Source organism: Chlorocebus sabaeus, chromosome 11, assembly GCF_047675955.1.
Source record: "Chlorocebus sabaeus isolate Y175 chromosome 11, mChlSab1.0.hap1, whole genome shotgun sequence".
Classification (NCBI taxonomy): domain Eukaryota; kingdom Metazoa; phylum Chordata; class Mammalia; order Primates; family Cercopithecidae; genus Chlorocebus; species Chlorocebus sabaeus.
Genome location: NC_132914.1, coordinates 28,421,773 through 28,446,160, shown reverse-complemented (window position 1 = coordinate 28,446,160; position 24,388 = coordinate 28,421,773). Strand labels below are relative to the sequence as shown.

General features: G+C 38.7%; 1 protein-coding gene across 14 annotated transcripts in view; it reads right to left on the bottom strand.

The window, feature by feature from the left end:
• LOC103218783 (liprin-beta-1) overlaps nt 1-24,388 on the bottom strand; it is a 177,807-nt gene that overhangs the window by 16,899 nt on the left and 136,520 nt on the right. For 2 of the 14 annotated variants that reach the window (XM_007968002.3, XM_007968001.3), the window contains exons 8-20: nt 24,086-24,178; nt 23,664-23,756; nt 22,176-22,290; nt 20,067-20,099; nt 18,022-18,083; nt 14,654-14,738; nt 11,751-11,905; nt 7,521-7,636; nt 6,582-6,638; nt 5,245-5,305; nt 4,856-4,885; nt 2,159-2,330; nt 1,661-1,693 (exon numbers count right to left, since the gene is read on the bottom strand). In XM_007968002.3, coding sequence (XP_007966193.2) covers nt 1,661-1,693; nt 2,159-2,330; nt 4,856-4,885; nt 5,245-5,305; nt 6,582-6,638; nt 7,521-7,636; nt 11,751-11,905; nt 14,654-14,738; nt 18,022-18,083; nt 20,067-20,099; nt 22,176-22,290; nt 23,664-23,756; nt 24,086-24,178 — 1,105 coding nt within the window. The remainder of the gene's footprint in view (nt 1-1,660; nt 1,694-2,158; nt 2,331-4,855; nt 4,886-5,244; nt 5,306-6,581; nt 6,639-7,520; nt 7,637-11,750; nt 11,906-14,653; nt 14,739-18,021; nt 18,084-20,066; nt 20,100-22,175; nt 22,291-23,663; nt 23,757-24,085; nt 24,179-24,388) is intronic. The other 12 variants (XM_007968003.3, XM_007968005.3, XM_007968004.3 and 9 more) reach the window with 12 other exon arrangements.

Sequence of the window (24,388 nt, the reverse complement as noted above, 5' to 3'; positions counted from 1 at the left end):
TCCCAGGTAACTGGGATTACAGGCACCTGCCACCACGCCTGGCTAATTTTTGTATTTTTAGTAGAGACGGGGTTTCACCATCTTGGTCAGGCTGGTCTTGAACTCCTGACCTGGTGATCCACCCACTTCGGCCTCCTAAAGTGCTGGGATTAAGGGCGTGAGCCACCTCGCCTGGCCTCCTCTCTTAAATGTTCTTATTTGTTATTTGGTTAATATTAACTAATACTGTTCCTGTTACTGTAGCTCAAACTCTGTCATTTTCCTTTTACTCCTTCTCCTTTGGCATTTATATCAAATCAGTTACCCAGTTCCAGCAATTCTTTATTTATGAAATGTATTCCAATCTATTAAATCCTAGGCACTGAGAGAAGAGTGAACTGGATACGCATAATTTTTCTTTTGACATAAAATAAGTGCCTGTTGATTTTACCTTAAAAGAATCACACCCACAGTTGCCACTCTCAGATCTCCAAGCATTAACTATTTCAGTTCTTTTAGCTGTCCCTTAGTGGACAATCCCATACTAGCAAACACAAGGGCTACTGCTGTCTTCACTGTGAGATTTTATACTTTATAAAGGAAAGTAAAAGTTGTACTAAAATCACAGGAACAGTGTTTCAGCAAGATCTACAAGTTGCAGAAAGTTGATTTTTCTACAAAGCAGAGCTGTGATTATAGGTTATAATAAGCAGCATTTACCTCTTAGCATTAACAAAACAGTTCTTCTAAGAAAGATGCAAAAAAAAAAAAACTATTTGAAAATAGTTGTCTGAATAGATCAGTTTATTTTATGCATCCAGTGTTCATTCTAGACATTTATCTCTATAGAGAGAGAAGTCCTGTTTGCTGGTCCACGTGAATAGATAGGTCGATATCTATACAAGGTAACAGCACTTTTTGGAAAAACCCAAAGGAACTTTCCCAATTCAAATCCTTCAACCATGATGGGTACAGGTGCCCCTGAAAATGCTGCCTAGCTTATTCTCATCTTAAAGCTACCATACTTCTCTTTTTTATTTTGAGAGCTTTTCTCCCCATTTGTGCCCTGCCTTACAAAGAGGAAAACTAAGCTGCCTCTTTTCTAAAATCACTTTGTGGGGTAACGCCTCAGACATCAAGTAAAGTTGCTTCTGTCATCACTAAATATTATCTCCATCTTCAAAGTAATAAAACGTCAGAAGAATGTTCCCATAAGAGAAGTAAGCCTAAAACTATAATATTCCAAGTCTTCTATAAACTTCCTTATATGGCTAAAAAAATTTCTTTTTGGAGGCTGGGAGAAATGTAAGCATGGAGAATGGACTGCAAGGACCTGGGAGTTAGTGTGTGGTAACACGCACTTCAAGGCTGAAAGAGCTGCAATGTACAATGCCAGGACATTCCTGCCCTGCACTCTAAGGAATGCTGCACACGTCTAGGTCCTCTCAAAGCTATTCACACAGTGAGTGTTACTAGCATTGGTTAAAACAGCGTTTAGGCTTGGAAGCAAAGCCTCTACAGAGTCCTTTTCAGCAGAAGGTGGAAAGAACACTCTGGAATAGAGAACTACATTTTCTGATTGCTGTCAGATCACTTTCTAGAGATCACAGATGCCAAGAGCAGGGATTAGATTGGTTTGGAGCACAGTGCTGGTGAAGGCTGGCATGCAGGGGTACAATACCTAAGGTGGGTGCACTGGCACTTCGTTTACGATCTTCAGATATCCCAACAACGCACACAATCACACGCAGCCCAATGGAGAGAACACAGAGATGACAAAATGAAACACAGATCAGACTCCTCCTCACCAAATACACACCGTGGAGGAGAGGCATGCGGCACACCGTGCTTCCGATGTTACACACAGGCTCAATGTCAATGTTAATTTATCCACTGTCACAATAGATGGGAAACTCCATGATGAAGTCAAAGGGAATCATGATTTTAGGTCTTTCCACTAAGTTTATACCACAGGAGAGAGCCGGGTGAGAGTCTATATATCTTCACAACACTAAATTAAATCCACTGAACCATTTTTTGCTAAATTCCCCCTAAGTCATCCACCTTCGTTTCTGAGAAAGAGAAAGGAATCAGTGAATGAGGGAATAAGGGAAGGGAAGACACTGCTCTTTTCCTCCTTGTGGAAGAATGAGGGCAAAGGCATTTTGGCCGTACATACCCAAGTTTGGTGCACTTGCTGTTCTCTTGTTACTTTTGATTTTAAAAAAGCCCCGGCCAAAGGAAGATCTGACTTTTCGAGTGCCGAAAGGGTTGTCGTCCATGGAGGTGTCCTGCCCTGGGGGTCTGGGAGGAAGGGTCCCAAATGGCCTGCTTTCTGCCGGAGCTCTGTCCTGAGAAGCAGATAAGAATAGTGAAACAGCTTTCAGGTGCAGCATCCTTAGCACATGCCAGGCTAACAGCAAATACTCACTCACGCCACATCCATGAGTTTATTCAAAAGAAAAACTGAACTAACACATCGATCACCAATGTCAAATGCCTTATCAGAAGTTGAAAAAAAAAATCAATTCTGAAAGCTACTTAAGAAACAACAACAAAAGCAACAAGGAAAACATGTTCATCACTAATCTAGGATCAATCTGTTTAGGGCTTTAAATATTTAGGATACAAAAATTCTTAAATTTTGTTTGCCTCATTCCTCAAAAGACATGGAGACATTACATAACCAGAATAATGGCAGCAGATTTCTGACTTTTCTAACAACTATGACATGGATTTAGCTATAATACAGTTCATATTCTCATAACTATACTAGAAGCCCAATATAATATTAATTATTTTACAAAGCAGGCATTAGTCCAAACTTCTACACCAGCAGTATAAGGAGACTCTACTCCAGTTATTTTAAATATTCTCCTCAAAGAATAACAAAATGAAGGCACGGTGAGCAACTTTATTTTGAGCTTTTTGGTTCTTTGAATTGGCAATTAGAGCTGGCTGTAACACAGCATGTTATATTATTTTAGTATTTATACAAAGATGCTTTGCCTAGACCAATGTCCTGAAGTGCTTCCCTGTTTTCATCTGGCAGTCTTATAGTTTCTGGCCTTATATGTAAGTTCTTAATCCATCTTGAGTTGATTTTTGTTGATTTGGTGACAGGTGGAGTCCACTTTCGTTCTTCTACATATGGATATCTAATTTTCCCAGCACCATTTATTGAAGTGGGTGTCCTTTCCCTACTGTATATTCTTTTTTTTTTTTTTTTTTTTGAGACGGAGTCTCGCTCTGTCGCGCAGGCTGGAGTGCATGGAGTGCAGTGGCCGGATCTCAGCTCACTGCAAGCTCCGCCTCCCAGGTTTACGCCATTCTCCTGCCTCAGCCTCCCGAGTAGCTGGGACTACAGGCGCCCGCCACCTCGCCCGGCTAGTTTTTTGTATTTTTTTTAGTAGAGGCGGGGTTTCACCAGGTTAGCCAGGATGGTCTCGATCTCCTGACCTCGTGATCCGCCCGTCTCGGCCTCCCAAAGTGCTGGGATTACAGGCTTGAGCCATCGCGCCCGGCCCCCCCACTGTATAGTCTTGACACTTTATACACAGATGCTTTTGTCTTCTTGTTCTCATTTCTTTAATAATTCTTGCCCTCTGTTTCTTTTTTTGCAGAAGTAGAAATAATTCTTGCCCTCTGCTTCTTTTTTTGCAGAAGCAGAGAAAAGGGTGAGGGATACAGGTATTTTAGGTTATTTTACTCTATATATTATAGCTCACAGAAACCAAAAGTTTATAGATGGCACCGTTTAGTGGTATTATTATCTCTGGCTCAACAATGACATCAAAATAGTTTAACCACTTATTGAACTGAAAAGACAAAAAGGATTTTAATTATAGCTGTTGCCACTAGCTGCTTTGTCAGTTCTATCCATATATAACTCTGGCACTAAGAGCCAAGAGTCAAGAGACTGGATCTGGAAGTAGCCCATCAAGCTGTAATCTTTGAAAGGTTAATGACAGAAAATCAGAGGACAGAACGGGCACAGTGGCTCATGCCTGTAATCCCAGTACTTTGAAAGGCAGAGGTGAGAGGATTACTTGAGCTCAGGAGTTCAAGATCAGCCTTGGCAACATAACAAGATCTCATCTGTACTTTCAAAAAAAAAAAAAAACAGCCCAGTATAGTGGTGCATGCCTGCAATCCCAGCTACTTGAAAGGCTGAGGTGGGAGGATCACCTAAGCACAGGAAATTGAGGCTACAGTGAGTTATAATTTCATCATTGCACTTCAGCCTGGCTGACAAAGTGATACAATCTCAAAAAAAAAAAGAAAAAAAAAGAAAATCAGGGGAAAGAAGAATTGAGCACATGCTGATGACATCTTTAAACATACCAAAATGTTTGCTTTAGATGGACACCGGGTGTATAATCTAATGGCAATCTAAGAAGGGCTTTTGGGGAGGTCTAAGGAAGCTCAGTTACGGTCATTAAGAACATTTTTGTTCTTAGGAACATTTTGTTTCTTAATAACTTATTGAAGTGAAATTCAAAACAAAACTAACAATTTTAAAGCACACAAATCAGTGGCATTTAGTATGTTACGATGTTGTGCAACCACCACCTCTGCCCGGTTCCAAAACATTTCCATCATGCGAAAGCAAAACCCCTTACCCTTAAACAGCTTCTCCCCATTCTTCCCTCCTCTCACCACTGGTAAACACCGATCTGCATTCTATTTCTATAGATTTATCTGTTCTGGATATTTCACATAAATGGAATCATATAATATGTGAACTTTGTGTCTGGCTTCATTTGGCATAATGTTTTAGAGGTTCTGAAAGTTTTTATCCACTGGAGACATTTAAGCAATTTACATGTAATGGAAGTAGAAATATTTTTGCGTTGTAATTTGGACAAAAAGTTACCTCTGATGTCTTCTGAATAGATTCCTTTTCCTGTTCAAAGCAAAGCAATAACAATATTTAAGGTCGTTAGGGAAATCCTTTGTATAATTCTGAATTTGTCACATACAACTCCATAAGTTAAAATAATTTTATATCTACTTCTAAGCTACAAAATCTTAGTATCATTTATTTTCCAAAATGTTTTATTAAAGTCTCCATTTTTGGTTTTACATACTATTTTCAATCCTTCATATTCATACTTCTTAATATTTACTGTTAAGCCTAATATCTAATAATTTTCCACTAAAAACCACAAGCTCTTCATGAGAGTTTTATTTGCAAAAAGGGAAAAGATGAAGATCCCTAAACAGTTTTTTCTCAGGATAACAGACAGAAAACACAGAACCCACCCCGTCAGATGTCTCTTTCTTCAGATTGCCCAGGCTGCTGGACTTTTGCAGACTTGAAGTTCTAAAAATAACAGCAATAACAATTAATAATAAGTGGCTCCAGTGCCACTGTTTCTAAGTAAAACATCTTGGAAAGAAACTAAAATTGCATGTGGGTTGAATCCTAGTAATAAAAGAAAATCTGGAATCAGGCAGTCACTTATGTGCTTAACTAAATGACAACATTTAGTTCTTTTAAAAGCAGGGGTGATTAACTGTCCTGCCAATAATTCTGACTGCCCTACACATGTTAGAAGAGCTGGAAAAGCACTTAGGACTAGCCTTGTGATGTCCATATTCAAAAATAAAGCAGAGTTTTCTGTGGACTAGTGGTGCGTCCTCTGCATGTACACATTTAAACTAGGAACTTTAAAAATACTCATGTACTATTTATATCTAATCCTTCTAATTAAAATAAAGAATGGAAGTTTTACTTTTCAATTCACGAGGGAATCACTTTTCTGAGCCTGGCAAAGCAATTCATTTTATAGTTCTAATTAAAGCATAGTAGAGGAATCCCTAATGCTGCCCATAATAATTCATTTGCTAGCCTAGTGAAGGGAAAAAGACACTATAAACATCCAGAGACTCTCTCTTTCACATAATTAGTATTCAATTATATAGAGCTGGTGTTACTAAAAAATTGAAGGTAGAGATATGTGACCAGTTTAGAGAGAGTGACAGAGAAGTAATGTATTTGGTTCTATGAAACAGAGTAATATAAATACGCACATTTACAAACTTTTAAAAGGCATTTCTTCTGTGTTTATATGTATACATTGCCAGAAGTATCAACTACCAAATAAAGTAAAAGATAATAGTGAGAAAAGAAAAGATCTCATTTTTGAGTACTGCTCTGAAAATAGACTTTCCTAATTTAATCCAGACTTTAACTTGGATAAACATAGATATTAGGTCAGTTCATAAAACTGAAAGTGCAAAAAAACCCATCTCAGCTTTTCCAGCATCATCATTCCCTGTGATGCCTTCCCACTGGACTCAAAACATGTCAGTGAAAAAATGAATTAAAAGCATTGAACTTCAAATGAAAACTGATTAAGCAAGGCTAAAGACCTGCAAAACCCCGGCGGGAGATAATAGCAAATGAGAAATTATTTCTTTGTAAACTTACAGCTCCCCACCTTCACCCCCACCCAATTATTATAGCTGCATTAATTTATTCAGTAATTGAACAGCCTCGGTCATTTGCTGTTAGTATTAGTAACTGTTAGTATAACAGAACTCTCTTCCTCCTCTTGCCTCAATCACATTTTCACATTGAATAAAATGTAACTTACGAAAGATTATCGCACAGCTGGGTATCAACAGTGGCGCCAAGGATTGTCTTTCCATCACTAAAATGTAAAGAACAGAAGGTATTTATTAACCTCACGAATAAAAGACCATATATGTTCTAAGTGAACAGATATGTAAAAAACAAAAAATTGTGCAAAGGAGGCTATTTCTATTTTCTAAAAAATGTTCTATTTGGCCTAAAATAAGACTAGGCAATTTGGGAATATGTTGGCAAAACATTCTATTTGCTTACAGACAAACTACTGTATCCTTTTCCTGTCCCCTTCAGACCCATCCTTCAAATGCACTCATACCACATGACCGTGACTATTTAATTTATAATCCTTTCACAGTTACCTATGACCTAGGAAATAAAATTCCAAGCTCCCTAAACTGCTTTTTCTTTTTTTTCTTTTTGAGACACAGTCTCGCTCTGTCATCCAGGCTGGAGTACAGTGATGTGATCTCAGCTCACTTCAGCCTCTGCTTCCTGGGTTTATGTGATTCTTGTGCCTCAGCCTCCGAGTAGCTGGGATTACAGGCGTGCACCACCACACTCAGCTAATTTTTGTATTTTCAGTAGAGATGGGATTTCGCCATGCTGGCCAGGCTGGTCTCAAACTCCTGGCCTCAAGTGATCTGCCTGCCTTGGCCTCCCAAAGTGTTGAGATTATAGGCGTGAGCCACCACACCCAGTCAAGTTCCTCAAAATCTCTTTCGAACCTGACCACCCTACCTCGGCAGCCTCATCTCTTATCACTTCCTGCTTCACACTTTTTATTTCCATAATGCAGAACTGATTACAGATCCCCCAATGGACGTCTTGCTGTTTCTTGCTTCTCTAGGTAAAAATTGCGTCTGTAAATAAATGCAATACATCTGTGTCTTTGGTTGATCTACTATTTTGAACATTTATATTGCACTGTTAATAAATGACATACTTTTCTTCAAATGAAGTCTCTGGCTTAGGAGTCAACTTTGATTTTTCAGAAGTTTCCATACTTATAGTTGCTGGCAATAATGAAGGGATGGAAACTTGCAAGATGGTGGCATGGAACTGTAATGTAATCATAAAAAGTCAAAAGTCAATCAATCAATCCATCAATCAAAACAAAACACAAGCCACAGAGTAATTAAACAACAGTAAGACAATTAAATGGTCTATTGACAAAAATCTCATAATCATTGTTCAGAACTCTATAAAATGATTTCGGAATATAAACATCTACACAGAAGAAGTACTAATCAAGGAAATCATTCTGGAGGAAGGAAATTTTTTAACTTGGTTCTGAATAAGACACTGAATATTGTGAAAAAGATGGTATACCATTAAGCAAGTTAACAGTAATTTTTTTTTTCTTTTTTTGAGACAGTGTCTTGCTATGTTGCCCAGAATGGTCTCGAACTCCTGGGCTCAAGCAGTCTCCTGCCATAGCCTCCTGAGTAGCTGAGATTATAGATGTGTGCCACCGTACCCAGCTAGTAATAGTAAATCCTAACAACCTTAAGCCCTGGCTGAAATGTGGGCTCTGACACACTTGCCTAAGTGATCTGTGATCTTAGCAAATCACTTTGCGAGGCATCCATTAGTTTTGCCCTCTGTAAAATAAGAATGACAATGCCTACCCTGCAGGTTGCGACGATTTAACATAAGATTTGGGTAACATGTTTTGCTTTCAACACTCTATTATTACTACTATTTTTTGAGACATGGTCTCACTTTGTCATCCAGGCTAAAGTACGGTGCTGCGATCACGGCTCACTGCAGCCTCGAACCTCTGGGCTCAAGTGATCCTCCCACCTTAGCCCCATCAAGTAGTTGGGACTATAGGCATGCGCCACCACAGCTTGCTGACGTTTAAAATTTTTTTGTAGAAACAGGGTTTCCCTATGTTGCCCAGGTTAATCTGGAACTCTGTGCTCACGCAGTCTCCCAAAGTGCTGGGATTACAGGCATGAGCCACTGTGTCCAGCGAAAAGCTCCATTTTTACTTTGATTTCTACTACTAATCTTATACGGAACATTGGTCAAACCAGTTTATTATTATTCTATATGTGAACTAGTTGACTAATTTCAATTAACATAATTGATGAAAAGTGTAATTAAAACCAATTACAATGGACTTTGTGGCCACTTAAAAAACACTTTGCTTAATGACAATAATAATATTACAGCAACAAATAAAATGCATCACACATTTTCTCAAACAAATGCTTTGTGTATCCTAAGGAAAGAGCCTGTGAAATAATTTTAATACTTTGGTTTTCAATAATTTTTTACAACCGTAGAGCAGTTAGATTGTGGGCCACACCATAAATGAATGAACGAAAAATATTTCAGTTAAAAACAAAAACATGAACAAAGTTTGTCACAATGAACTCCCACCAGTCAACTAGTGACAGTTCTTCACTTCTGAAAGCTGCCTGGTAAGGACTCACACCAGTGAACACACTTCTACACGCCAACCAGTCAGCAACAATCTCACCTTAGTAACCACACATCTACAGTGGACGTCGACTCACACTTGCCTCAGAAAGTCCACCAATCCTTGAGCTCCAACCATCCCAAAACCCACATATGATTAGCTAGAAGAGAATGTACTTGATCGGGAACACTCACTCACTTAAATAAGCAATAAATTCAGCTTTGTGATTTTTGTTTCTGTTATTCAGTGGTGGGCTCATCCTTTAACGCAATAAAAGGTAATAAAATGTGAAATCATATTATTTATAAAGTAGGAGATTATTTCACTATCAACTTTTTCAGTTTGAATCTTTATGGTGAATCCTGGGCAACTTATTTAGCCATCATCGCTGTTTCCTGAAGTTCATTTGTCTCTTGAGATTCCTAATCATGAGGAAAATATAACTAAACTAACAGACCCATTTTCTTGATCTTTTTCAAACTTTTAGACTTTAATTCCAAACTCAGATCCCCCTCCTGGCTTTTCTTTAAAAATGTGGCTGAACTCCCTCAATCCTCATCAAACCATTCTTGGTACAAACTTAAAACCGGTAATTAAACTACAATTCACATAGCAAAGACTTTTTCTAAAAGGACGTGAGATTATTTGGGTGTACCCTACATGTAACACTAGTTCTATAATTGCAGCCTACTCATGGGCTGTCAAATATTATTTTTGCTTTCAATATAAATATATATCTAACAATTAGGGGATATTTTCTACCAAAGTATTTCTTATTCCTTAATTAATTCCTTGATTAATGAAATATTTCAGCCCTCTCCTACATTTAAGAGAGACATTTTCATTGTCTTCTCCTTGAATTCATTTTCATTCAGTTCAAATTTCATCTTCTCATTGTGTAATTATCAGCAACAGATAAAAAGTAAAAATGCCACTTGGTTTCTTCTCACTACCTATGGTAAAATGTGAGAAGAGAAATGACCAAAACAGCAACTGCTAAAATAAGGAAGCCAAGATTGTTTAGACAATGAAACTATTTCCCATTCCCGGACTCTCTAGACAAAAAAAAATTACACTAAAATTAAGAAACAGTTTCAGGGCAAAGATCAAGCACAAGGGCTATCAGGAGAACATGGTCTTCAGGTGAGCCAAGGATGTGGCTGTAAAACCCTTTGCTAAGACCTCAGGATGGACTAGACTAGAATCAAATAAAAATAGGAAAAAAAAAAAACCTTAGGAAGATTAGAGTAGTACTGTCTCATTGAACCTTTGAAAAATGATCAAAGGCTCTAAAAGCAATGGGATGTCCCACTGCAGCCTTACAGGGAACCTTAGCTACAGAGATAGGCTTATGGTGAAGATAGCTGTGGATGTGTTCTTCTAATTCAGTGAATTATAACACGATTCATATGAAATTCTAAATGTTTAAAGTATTACACCAAATTAGACTCAAAAGGACAGAGATAATGGAAAATGAAGAGATGAACTTGGAGATCTTTGGGCATTTTTGCAGGCACAAAACTGAGAAAACTACTCATCTGCAAACACAGGCAAAGGAAGGATGACTTAGAGGGAAGAGCCAATAGCCCAGAGGATTGGCAACACGTGCCTGGCTGGATTTTGGAATTGCTATGGACTGGTGACACCTGTGAGCCTTCCAGCTCCCCTTTTTTAATGGGAGTGGCTACTGCAGTTACATTACGCCTGTCCAACTATTGTATGGGTGTGTGGAGGGCAGATAACTGTCCTTGAAGTCCACAGCTCTTTAAGTCAATGGAACAGTCCCCAAGGAGCTCTGCGCAAGGAACTGTACCTGAGGAGCTTCACCCACATCTCAACCTGGTCTGGATGACAAGATCCTGGGATGTTGACGCCTCACTGGAATGAGACTCAGGGGTCTTCGGAAAGGGGGCGAGTGTCTTTTGCATGGGAGAGGGATGTAAAGTGGTGTAGCCAGAGGGTAGATTATATTTTCCAAATATGGTTGCACCAATATATCCCATCCCATGTGTCCTAACAATGTAATGTTGTCACTTGTTCATCCAGAGGTAGGGTAGGGTCTGTGTTTCCTCTCCTTGAATCAGGGTGGGCTGTAGGCCTGTGGCTACAGCAGAAGAGATGCCATGTGATTTCTGAGATAAATCATAACAGGAGATGCAGAGTTGCCCGGGCCTCCTGGAATGCTCACCCTTAGGATTGTGAGGAAGCCCAAGCAGTCACAGGTAGTTGTTCTAAATGGGGCCTCAGCTGAGGTCCCAGCCAAAAGCCAGCCTCAACCACCAGACATATGAATGAGTTAGCCTTCAGACGACTCAGGCCCAGGCCTTCACACCACTCCAGCTGATGCCAAGTGGAGCAGAGACGAGATGCTCATGCTGAACCCTGCTGAAGTGCAGAGTCATCAGCAAAAGAAATGCTGTCATTGAAGCCACAAACTTTCGGTGTGGTGTACAATAGATAGCAAACAGATTTTCACACCAGTTTGATGCAAACTAAGGAGTGTATAACTGCTTACTCCTCTCCAGTTGCTTCTTCCAAGTCTAAAGAAGTCAGAAGAAAATTTTATTCAATTATCTTTCAGAGTCACCATCAGAAATGGCCAAAGTCAATTTATTTATATAACCTCACTTGAGTTGGTAATGGAACTGAGAAAGGAACCCATGTTTTTCACGTTATGAGCAGTGTTTTAACTGTCAATAACACAGTCTCTTCAACATGAAGGAAATATTGAAGGTCTATTAATACCTCTTCAGGAACACTTGTGTTAAATGGGTCACGACTGGGAGATCCCATTACTGGAGTGGGTGATGGACTTTTCTCCAGATCACTGAAACCCTGTGCATCCAGCAAAGTGGAGATGGAGCTGGAATTGAGCAGATCTTCATATTCTCCATCTTTGCCTAGGAAAAGACAAAGCAAAGAGGAGACAACAGCAGTTTTTGATTTATATTTCACTTTTACAGGAAGGTAAGAAACCCAGTTATATTGAACATAAAATTTTTTCTGATCCTTAAAAATCAGAGTCAGCTTCTCCTGGCATCTCTTGAAAAACAACAAAGGACCTAGGAAACAGCATTTGAAACTGTGAACAACTAGGGTCAGGGGCTCTTGGGCCACAGTGGGTACCTATGATATTAATAGACAAAGTCGTACTTGATACATTGACTCATTAGAGGGAAAGAAAATTAAAAGTTAACTTTTTCCAACAACTCTCTTGTAATTTTGTTTTAAAATCTGGGGCTTACAAATTTTAGTGTAGAAATAATCAAACTGAATAATACCTGGTACAAAAAACAAATTCCAAATAGCAACAAAGTCCCATTTAAACACTTAGTTTTCATCACTGATGTGCTCTTGAAAAAACATAGAAAGAATAGAAAAAACAAAAAGACAGATGACCTTTGATCTCTCAAGAGGATCCTTTTATGCCATTTTAAAGCAAAAAAAGTCTGATGGAAAAAAGCAACCACATATTCACCAAAGCTGCAACCTTGAGAATTTTTTTTGCATCTCTAGAAATCAAAAGGATTAAATGGTGAAAGCGCAGTGCCAGATATTCTTTCTTAAAAATAGAAAAAAAATGATACTTAAGACTCTAATCTACAAATAATATGAAATGGTAAATCATATACTTGTTTAAAGATCTTAATCAGACCACAGCTTCTTAATTTAGGTCACTAGAATGTTATTCTAACTTTATTAGAATTTAGTGTTATTAGAATTGTGTGAGGATTAACTAAATATAACTCCTAGTGAGAAATCAGTTTATACAACCCTTTATTGGAACAGAACATAGTTTTCAAGGGTTTATGAAATCTGTGCTGCTGTACCTCGTTAAAAACTACCTCTTTTATTTACATGTTTGTATGCACAGGCAAAAAAGCTAGAAAGAAACAATAAAAAAAATGCCAATAGTGATCATGCCAGTGCAATTATGAGTGATTTTTATCTCTTTTCTTTATTTTCCAAATGTTTTACAATATAGTCTAATTAAAGGAATTAATTTTTTCTGCCTTGGTTTTAAACATAAGAATTGAACAGTTGAAACTCTATAAAATTAAACAATATTTTAAATGAGATGCATATGTAAAAACCACTTACAAATTTGCAATATTCCATAGGATAGAGACTCTTTTTCTGAAGGCATGGAAAATGCTGAGTGATGAGAACTGCTAGTCAACACTGATTATCAGAGGTTCATTTGCTCACTCAGATATTTATAAAATCTAATATGCCAGACCCTGCATACAATTTTTTTTTTTTCAAAAATCCTGATCCAAAGCAGGATTTTCCTTCTCTGTGAACTCACCAAAATTAAAATTTCAAAATCTGAGTGTTTCATGGGGACCTTCCAAAAGAATTATTTCCAGTGCTTACGTTGAGAGCAAATAACTCTACCTATGCATTGCTAAAAAACAAGAACCCTTTCAAATTTCCTCCACATTTGAGGATGGCCAATTGGCCCATCTGCAGATAAAATAATAACAAATACAACAAAATGCACAACTATCCTTATGCACCTGTTTTACAAGGTTTTTCTGAACTTACCATGTTCAAAGCTGAACTCAATCCTCCTTACCCAGCCCAGTGTTCCTTCTTTAGGCTTCCCCCTATCAGTAAATGGAACCATCAGCTACCCAGCTGCTTTAGTTGGAAAGGTCTTTCTTGATCTCTCCCCTCTTCTTCACTCTCCTCCTCTATCTTATTACACCACTGGGTCAATCCACCATAACATATTCCCAATCAGCAACTACCAGATTTTTTCTCTTGGAATACTGCAAATCTCAGAATTGGTTTCCGCTGCTCCCAATACTGGTCACTTCCCTCCATGGCCCACGTGTTACAAAGATCATGCTGCTGACTTTTTTTTTTTTTTTTTTTTTTTTTTTTTTTTTTTTTTTTTTTTTTTTTTTTAATGAGACGGAGTCTCACTCTGTCACCCAGGCTGGAGTGCAATGGTGCAATCTTGGCTCACTGCAACCTCCACCTCCCGGGTTCAGGCGATTCTCTTGCCTCAGCGTCCTGAGTAGCTGGGATTACAGGCACCTGCCCCCACGCCCAGCTAATTTTTTTGTATTTAGTAGAGACAGGGTATCACCATGTTGGTTAGGCTTGTCTCGAACTCCTGACCTCAGGTGATTCACCTGCCTTGGCCTCCCAAAGTGCTGGGATTACAGGCATAAGCCACCATGCCTGGCCACTGCTGACTTTTAAAACCCGTCAGTGAGTCCCTCTGCACTTGAGCATGAGCTTAACTCCACCCATTGCATGACCAGTGGTTGCTCATCATCATGGTCTCCTCTTATCCCCTCTCCTCACTACCCACCACCTTGCAGCTGCACTGGTGTTCTTCTTCTTAAGCATGCCACATTCTTTTCCCCCTAGGCTCTCTGCATATGCTGTCGTTTTCTCTCTCTGGAATGCTATCTCATCAACTCCTTAGAGAGGCACTCCCCGACCAACGACTCTACAGTACACTGACTCCTCAGGCTGGACACTTTCTGGCAGAGTACAGTTCTCATTGTTCAATTAATGAATGAGCTACCTAATTTGGGACGATGGATATGATCCAGGAAAGAAACTGAGGCCAAAGTTTATAGCCACCTAGAGTCAACCAAAGTAAAAAAACTTTTCGAGCTACACTCTACCTTTTTTACCTTGGGCCAGTACCACAGTATCTTGAATTTTCTTGTACCTGTTCAGGCACTGTCGAAGATCTTCTATTTTTCGATCCTAGGAATAAAATAAATTATAATCTTTAACCCTATGTTCTTAAAAGAGTAACAGTAATCGCTTTTACATAAAGAATATGCATGATTCTGCCGAGAGAGTATTTTAAAAAAAGAATAAGCAGATGTGAATTATTTACATTATTTAAAGAACACTTCTAAGCTTTAGGAGAACTGGTAATAACTAGACTATGTTTCCTACATACATTAAAGATATGGAAAAAGTACCTCTAAATTTAGGGATTCTATCCTTTAGCTGCCATCTTTAAACAAACAAAAACAAAACAAGGTAATAAGACACAAAACAAAAAAAGAAAAAAGTCAGCTTCAGTTACTCTCCTCTCTAACTTATAAATCAAACCTTGAAAGAAAGGCCCCCATCTTCTGTCTTTCTTAGCCATCATTAATCACCATCTGGCTTCTCCCCTCTCAAAACACTCTACCAAGGTGACCTCCTATCTATTAAAAACAATGAACACTTTTCATCCTTTTTTTTTTTTTTTTTGAGACAGGCTCTCGCTCTGTTACCCAGGCTGCAGTGTAGTGGTGCAATCTTGGCTCACTGCAGCCTCAATCTCCTGGGCTCAAGTCATCCTCCCACCTCAACCTCCTGAGTTGCTGGGAGTACACGCATGCAGCACTATGACCAGCTCATTTTTCTATTTTTGTAGAGATGGGATTTCACCATGTCACCCAGACTGCTCTTGAAATCCTGGGCTCAAGTAATCTGTCCACCCTGGCCTCCTGAAGCGCTGGGATTACAGGCATGAGCCACCATGACCAGTCCCAACCTTTTTCTAATTTGACCTCTATATGGCACTTGACTGACTCTTTCCTTCTCCTCTCACTTATCCTTCTCCTCTCACTTATCTTTCCTTCTCCTCTCACTTTCCTTCTCCTCTCACTTATCCATCCACTCCTTCTTTTCTTCCATTTTTGTTTATCAATCCTTTGACCAGATAGCTGCCAAACTTCCATAACTCCCATTATCTTCTCGGACTAATAAAATGCTAGAGCTTCCAGGTTCTGTCCGTGACCCTCTTTGCTTTTCCCATGTGCTCAACTGTGCTATGAAAATGGCCTCCCTAGCTCCTCCCATTCTCATTCCGGGCCTGGCCATGTGGCTGGCTTTGGCCAAAGAGATATCAGCAAATGTAATTCAAGCAAAAAAAAAAAAAATGTAATTAATTCAAACACGTGAATGACACTACCCTAAATTCTGCATGCAGTCTCATCTAAGCCATCAGCTGACTGCAGACGTCAGCTAAGCCAGCCGAGATCAGAAGAATCATCTACCCAACTCACACAAGTACGAGAAATAATAAATGTGGTCTGTCACAAAGCAAAAGCTACCTGACACATCAACTGTGGCTTAGTCTACACCAAACTACAACTCTACATTTCTCCTAAAATTGATGGGCCTCACTCCCCATCAATCTATGTTTCTACATTAATCCTAACATTTAGATTCATGTTCCAACTTTCTGTAAGAAATCTCCTTAAGAATGTCCCGTAAGCATATTGGATAGACTAGATCTACAATTAAGCTCATTCTTTCCCTTCAGTACTTGAGCCTGTGCCTGGATTTCCCTAACTCCTTAAGAGCACCAGCCATTCACCCAGTTGCCCAAACCAGAAACTTACTCTCGTTTTTCAAATCCAGAGACCTTAAATCTTGTCAACCCGTAAATTTCTCTAAAACCTCTTCCCACCTTACCACTTCACTGCTATTGCCTTACTTCAAGCCCTCTTCATTTCTCACCTATTTTAACAAACTTTTAACTGTTGACCTGTCGTCACTCTCCCATTCTGCTACCAGAGTTAGCTTTCTAAAATGGCAATTTAATCATGTCACTGCCTAAGGTTTACATGCTAAGACCTTAAATCAAGAGCATGGTGCGTGAAGCGGCCTGCCCCCTGACTGAGCTCTGTGGTCAGCCCCACGCCCCCTCCTTCACCTGCACTGCTCAATCCCAGCATGCACTGTGCTGTTTCACACCTGGTCTCAAGACAAGTTTTGACTCATGGGCCCTTTGCTTAAGAAGCCTTTATTTTCCCAATGAACAACTCTTGCTTTTCCCCAGAATTTGCTCAAATATGTCCTCTTTGAAGTCTTCTGAACTCCCGACCCCAGGAGGAAGTTATGTTACTCTGGGTGCTCCTATAAAGGTTTGAGCATCTCATAAGTCCTCATTCAACACTGGGAGTTTTGTTTGCGGTTGCTTGTTGAGGGACAGAAATGAAAACAAAATGAATTTCAGTGATTTTTTGAAAAATAAAAGTTACGGTGGGCAGCTTGCTAATTCCTTGTCTTTTTATTCAATAGTGGGAAACATTAGCAAAAAGGAACCTGTATGAGTAGGTATGACAATCAGTTTATTTCCAGGCAATAAAGAGCAAATAAAGAGAACGCAGGGCAAAAATAAACAAGGAGATAAGAAAAACAGAGTAGCCAAGAATGAGAGAAAGAAACTCACAATGGGAGAGAAGGATCAAGCCAAAGTTCTTTGACATTCTGTTGTTTTTTACTTCCTTGAAATTACTCTTTTTTGGGGGAAATATTCCCTGGTTCTATTCATTCAGGCAGATAAGGGGAGAGAAGTTCTGATGACATCAGCTGAACACAATTGCGGCTGCCAGCTAGATACACGGATGGTCAGGCAGGCCAGGAAGAAACCCATTGTTTTCGTGGGGTAACTGCATCCCTGCCCTTAGCAGGATGAAACATCAGATGTGGATAACAAGAACCAACTGGCGGGGAAAAACCTGTGGAAACCTTGGAATGAAGCCAAAGTAGCTGAAGTAAAGACTGTGCCACTGTTTTCTGGTATTTAATCTCTCAGGAGAGCAGAGACAATCACAGATGTGAAACAGGCCAGGAGTGTAAAGGAAATAATGAGTAAATGGAGGACCAAATCAACATGACCATGAAGCTGAGGTTGTCAAGTTAGCTCCTTCAGGGCCCACAGGTCAGCCCAGAATTTTCAGTGCCCACAGACAGGATCTACTATGGAATGTATCCTCTCTCTGTCACCTGAATATGCTGAACTGATCAGAGAGTTTGAACATTTTCTGAATTCATGGGGGCAGGAGTTCTCAGTGGAGCCAGTGCTGCTCCTCCCTATTCCTGTGCATACAGCCCACCTGGGAGTGTGCACACCTGCCCCTCACTCCTAGCAGTGTTCTGGGCATGTTCTTTTAAAATGGAATAGCTCATGAAATTGCATGGAATGGTCAAAATGGTGTTAAAAAACATTCACATATATATTTAAATTTCATCTGGATACCTTTTCTTCATTTGCTGCCATCAAAGACTCCACAGCTTTCTTCATTTTTTGTACTTCGATGTCTGAAAATAACACCAAATCAGAAGTCAGTTTAGTTCACATGTGTGACAGTGATCAGAAGTTATTTACTCTCCAGACTGAAATAGTTTAAGGTAAATATGTTAACGATTTCTTTCATTTATTCTTTTAAAAGGGCACATTTAACACCCATATTCTCTTTTAGGGAAAATCTGAAAAGATGGACGTCTTCTATCTCACCTGAACAGTTGCCATTCTAGAAAGAAAACAAGGGTGTGTGAGAACTAGCGATCCTCTCTTAAAGCAACAAGAGAATCTTCATGAGAACACTGAAGATGAAATTTCAGTGCTATAGTAATAAAAACATGTTTTTAAAACAGGAATCTACAAAGCAGTGCGTGAAAGCCATGAATGGTACATATAATGACAAAAGCAGAGAAAATGATAGTTATAACCAAGATAGAGGCATGAATGGTAGGAGCCTGATGGCATGTAGTATTTACATGAGTAGTCATGCTAAGAAGCTGGTTGTAGTTCCATACATAAGCATAATAAGTACTTTGCTTCATCTATAAACTTCATTTCCAATACTACCTTAAGATAGATTTCAAGACATAAAGGCCAAAGTAAGCTGAATGTGATTCTCCTTAAAATTTGATATTCAAATACAAAAGCATGTTACTTGAATAATAAAAAACTTAAATATTTTAAAGATGAAAAGTCACTCCAGGGCCTGGTGCAGTGGCTCATGCCTGTAATCCCAGCACTTTGGGAGGCCAAGGTGGGAGGATTGCTTGAGCTCAGGAGTTTGAGATCAGCCTGGGCAACAGAGCGAGACCCTGTCTCAAATAAACAAATGAAAAGTCACTCCAAAGCGAAATCACAAACTACAAAATCGAAACAGGAAAAAAAAAATCAGCTAAAGTTGCCTGCTTCTGAGAGAAAAAAAAATTACTGAAGATAATATTTTTTTTAGAGACAGCGTCTTCCTCTGTCATTCAGATGGAGTGCATGGCACAATCACAGCTCACTGTAGCCTTGAACTCCTGGGCTCCAGTGATCCTCCCACCTCAACCTCTCGAGGAGTTGGGATTACAGGAGTGAGCCACCACATCCAGTCTTCCTAAGATAAATTTTAAAACAGTGGTGCATCATTCTGCATTGGTGTAACATTTTAAATTAAGATATATTCTATAGGAATTGAGAATTTAACATCTGGGGGAAAGAGCCCCTAAGGAGTTAATTTTTTTTTTTTTAAGAGATGGGGTCTCACTATTGCCCGGAATGTGGTACAATGGCAAGATCATAGCTCACTGCAGCCTCAAACTCCTAGATGCCTGGGGCTCAAGTGATCCTTCCACCTCAGCCTCCTGAGTAGCTGGGACTACAGGCATGCACCACCATGCTCAGCTAATTTTAAATTTTTTTGTAGAGACAGGATCTCACTATGTTGCCTAGGCTGGTCTTGAACCCATGGCCTCAAAAGTGATCCTCCCACCATGTCTGGCAGGATTTATCTTAATGTTGCATTAAATATTCAGGCTCCATTAATCAGCTGAATTCCATCTCTGTTGTAACAACGTAACATGTTCAAAGGAGCTTCTAATAGATCTCAGACAAATAGTGGACTTCAAAACATTGAAAAGCAAAAGCAAATTTCAAAATTATCTTTCAACTCTGGTAAACCTTTAAAATCATGAGTTTTCGTACTATAAGAGTTATTTTCTCCTCTGACCCTGTATCACCTAGACTGCAAGGAACATGTTTTCTTACATCCACAATGCTGTGTGCCCTGTTGTACCCTGTAGAGCAGAAAGGTTGAATCAGACAAAATCTTCAAAATGATCTTTTACCTTATTGTTTTATTATCCACCCTCTATTGTGTACACTCTGAAGAAATGGAGGGCTTATCGATGAAGCAACTTTACATCTTTGGTGAGAGAAATGTTTTAAAACACATGCAAAGAACAGTCCAAGGTAGTATTTTTGGTGAATGTAAAGGCTGATGGAAATGCACCAAACCTTACTTTTTTCTTTGAGCTTCTTTTTAAAATTTTCATCTGTGCAGGAAAACCCATCGAATTGGAAGTTAGCAAACATTACAACAATAAATAATATTTTAAAATCACTATTATTTAGTCTCCTTTGAACTAAAATAAAGGAAATCTAACCTCATAAAAACTTTTTCAGCACTATTTTGTGACTGCAGTATAATAATGCTCTGTGTGAGGTTAGAAAGAGAATATAAGACCTAAATTTGAGTTACTACCTCTGTTACTTCATTTTTCTGGACCGTGATTTTCTCACATTAAAATTAGGTTTATGGAGTACAAGCACTTCTTATACCATAAATGATGAAAACCTAGTTAATGTCACTTTGTTTTTATATTTCCATCACAGTTTGATACCTGGTCCTCCTGAATGTGACTAGAATGCTGCTTGTGTCACGTGCAACTCACCACTCAAGTTCAACAACACTGAAAGGGTCTATCTCCTGTCCAATAAGATGAGGCCACTGAGGATGCAGTTACAAGCTATCCCAATATCACCCTGACATGAGCTTTCTAAAGACTTGCTCTCAATCCCCGTATTTAGCTGGTGGGCACTGGTAACACACAGTTCCCAGGTTGATTCGAGTCCTCAGATCAGACTTTGGGTAGCATTACTCTAATATCTTCTAGCCCACAAGTCCTGTGATGCCATTTTATTCTTTATCTTTCTTTTTTTTCAGAGACAGGATCTCGCTCCGTTGTCCAGGCTGAAGTGCAGTGACACAGTCATAGCTCACTACAGCCTCAAACTCCTGGGCCTTCAGCGATCCTCTCTCCTCAGCCTCCCAAGTAGCTGGGATTACAGGAGTGAGCCACCATGCCTGGCGAAATTTGAAATTTAAAAATTTCAAATCTTAAAAAAATTTTTGTAGAGACAGAGTCTCATTGTGTTACCCAGGCTGGTCTTGAACTCCTGGCCTCAAGCAATCTCTCCTTCCTCGGCCTCCCAAAGTACTGGGATTACAGGTGTGAGCCATTGTGCCCAGCCCATTTTATTTTTAAAACCCTAAAAGCATGATCAGTATGACCTGTTTCTGAATGCCCCTTATCAATACACAATTCTATATATGCCAAACAGTAGGTGATGGGCTGGGGCGGAGAAGCGGTTGGCAGTGAGAATCCATTTTCCTCAGGTTTGATGAATTTTCTGACGGACAAGGAATTGGGATACCTACAGGTATGTAAGGCCATGGTATTCTAGAGCAAGGAAGGACTTTACAGATAATCTAATTCAAGTCCCTCATTGGACAGACAATGTTACTAATTTTCATATAACAGATAAAAATGTAACAAAGCTACACTAACTGGAATTTGTACTGTTTCGAATGAGTCAGAAATTGCTTTGGTATCTCATAGTGCCACAGTCATCATTCGTAATTACAAAGAAAGGTTAAATTTAACCTAGTGCTGCCAGATGTTATGCACATTATATTTCCAAATATAATTTTAAAAATATATTTCATTTGGGCTATTTTCTATCACATACAACCTACTTTGTTAGAAATTATGGTCCATATAATACTCAGAACGAACCTCTTCAGTTATGAAAAAAAGATTTGGACAAATTCATGCATTTTTCCAAAAACAGAATTAGCCTATTTTTCTAAAAGGTAGAGGGGCTCAATCCCTGGGATAAATTTGTTACTAATTTTTACAAAGATACAGAACCATTTTTCTCTGCTGTCTAAAGGGCAGAACAGTTTCTAAGTCCCTTACTTTATCTAATTTCAGTTCTGAGGGCAACAATCCTGGGACACAGGGGTGGTTCTTTTTAACTCTTTTAGCATACATTCCCTTGCATTGCAATTGAGACAAGTCCATTCTTGTGATGAGAATTTACAGTCTAGTAATCTTAAACACCAAATGAAGTACAGAATTCCCCTTTTCCAGCTGCTGAAGAGGAAGTTAATGGATTCCCAGTCACAGTAAAGAGTCTTGGAGAATTCCCTGTGGTTCTGGGCCTGGCTGGATTCTGCTACTCTTTCTTTGATGCTAAAACTGCACATTGACTATCATTGGTTTCTTTTACAGATTTTGGAGGACTTTAAAAAAATGAGATGACAAATGTGAAATATATCTTCTTACCTCTATCAACAATTTCAACCTCTTCTCCTTTCATCTTGCAAACCAATTTTTCTTGTAGCCTTTTTACTTCAGATTCCTTTTCTTCTAGTTGTTCTTTTAAAGATGCCAGTTCATCCTACAAGTTACAAATTCATTTAAAAATAGCAGATCATGACTAAAAAAGAACATTCAGAGAGCACATTAGCTCTTTAAATCAATCATCAGATTTTATGAATGAAACAAATCTATAAGAATTTAGACGCAAGCATCAGAAATCAGACAAGGGCAATGAAAAGCAAAAAGCAAGAGTATCAGCAGAAGTTCTGTTTATAATAGTTATGGTATAATTATTACAAGTTTCTTTGTAATCAAATGAAAAAGAGATCTTTTAAAGTGTAATTAGGGATGGGATAGCCCTAAGGTTTAAATCTTTACATTAAATTAAAAATATAACCAAGTTAATCAAGGAAGATAATCAAATTAGATACTTAGTGTCATAAAAGCAAAATAAAATGCAAATTGGAAAAGACTAGCTTGACATTTATTTGGCATTTCAAGTTGGCACTCATGCCTCCTTGACAAGCACAGAGTTTCATTAATGGGTAAAGTAGCAAGTCATCAACAACTTTAGCCAAATCATGAAACTAAATAATTCACCCTCATCGCTAAGATAAAAGGACAGAATCTCCTACAACAATGGGAAAAACTAAATTAGAAAACAGATATTTAAGCCCTCTTTTAATGTGTAAGTATACAACTGTATAAGATTTCAAGTCCATCCTTCTATGTACTAACGTTTAAACTTTCAGTTTCCTTTCAGTAAAGAGAAGCTTTAGGAAACAAATTTTGCTGGCTGTATTTAACACAGAAAATACAGCTATGCAATGCTAAGTAGTACAGCTTTATATTCAATATCACATTTTACTTTCAGAATCTGTAATGATATATTTATTACATTTAGTACTATGAGAAGATGTAGTTCTCCAATGAGGCGAGGCAGTTGGCCCTATAGTTTTGACTTCTGGTAGGAGCACAGTGGACAAGTACAAAAAATTCTCAGTAGCACTGGCAGGAAGTGTGAACCTGTTCTCACCGTGCTGCTTCTCAGCAGTCATTTCTATTCGCAGCCATGATAGTGTCAACTGCTGTACATTTACCATCAAGAAAGTCCCTAAAGAGGAAAGTGACCTCTACTGTGGATACGAAACAGAATTCTTTCACAGGTGAATGTTTACAATTATTTTACTAGGCTTGGGTCTCAGTCTAAGAGAGTTTAATTTATAAATTCTTTCATTTTACCTGTTTATTATATTTCACTAATTATTTCATGTATTTCTGAAAACAACATCAGGGATCCCATTTTCCCTTCAATCAGCTTGAGGTGATTTTAATCAACAGGTGACACACACACAGAATGAATGCACATGCCACTAAAAACATCATCACAGCAAAACAACACAAGCCAGAAAGCAACAGGCCATGGACCCCATCACCCAACGTCTACTACACCTTCAGTGACTCCCATTTTTGTTCCATCCGCTGCTTTTCATACTGCATCTGACCCACCTTGATTTTCATGCTAGAAAGTTTGGCCATTAAAGACTGGTAGAGAGACAGAGGAGTGAAAGAAAACTACAGATAGAAAAAGACAAACTAAATAACCGAGAAAATAGTACCAGTTTATAAAGGAGGTTAGATACAACTCAGAGAAAGGGCAGGTTATGTTCTGTCGGAAGAGTTAAGCCTTGTTTTTAAATTCAGATCAGTAGTGTTTAAATTTAAGAAGGTTTCCAGCTTGGGGGGAACTTCATTTACTTTTAAAATACCTTCTTTATCATATACTAAGTAGAAAACATATTATTTATATTATTGGGCATAGATGAACAGTGGAGCCATTTGTTTGAAAATGTCAACCTGCGAGAAAAACTTACTTTGGTTGATTTAAGCTTTTTTTCATACTGAAGTCTCTCACTGTCCATTTCACTGACTTTTAACCTCAAATCATTGATCTCCTGAATCAGTCCCTGTCCAAGAAGAAACAAGAAAGTGCATTAGGAAAGTGGTAACACAGTTACCTACAACTACAAAATAGCTTGGAAATCTTAGGAAGTCACCAGCTCCTAGGGTTAGTTGTATGAATCAGATGAGACAAATGGAAATAAATGTACCTCCTTAAGAATGAAAGCATCTTTACATTTAAAACATTTCTTTAAATCCCCAATGCCTCTGCCTTA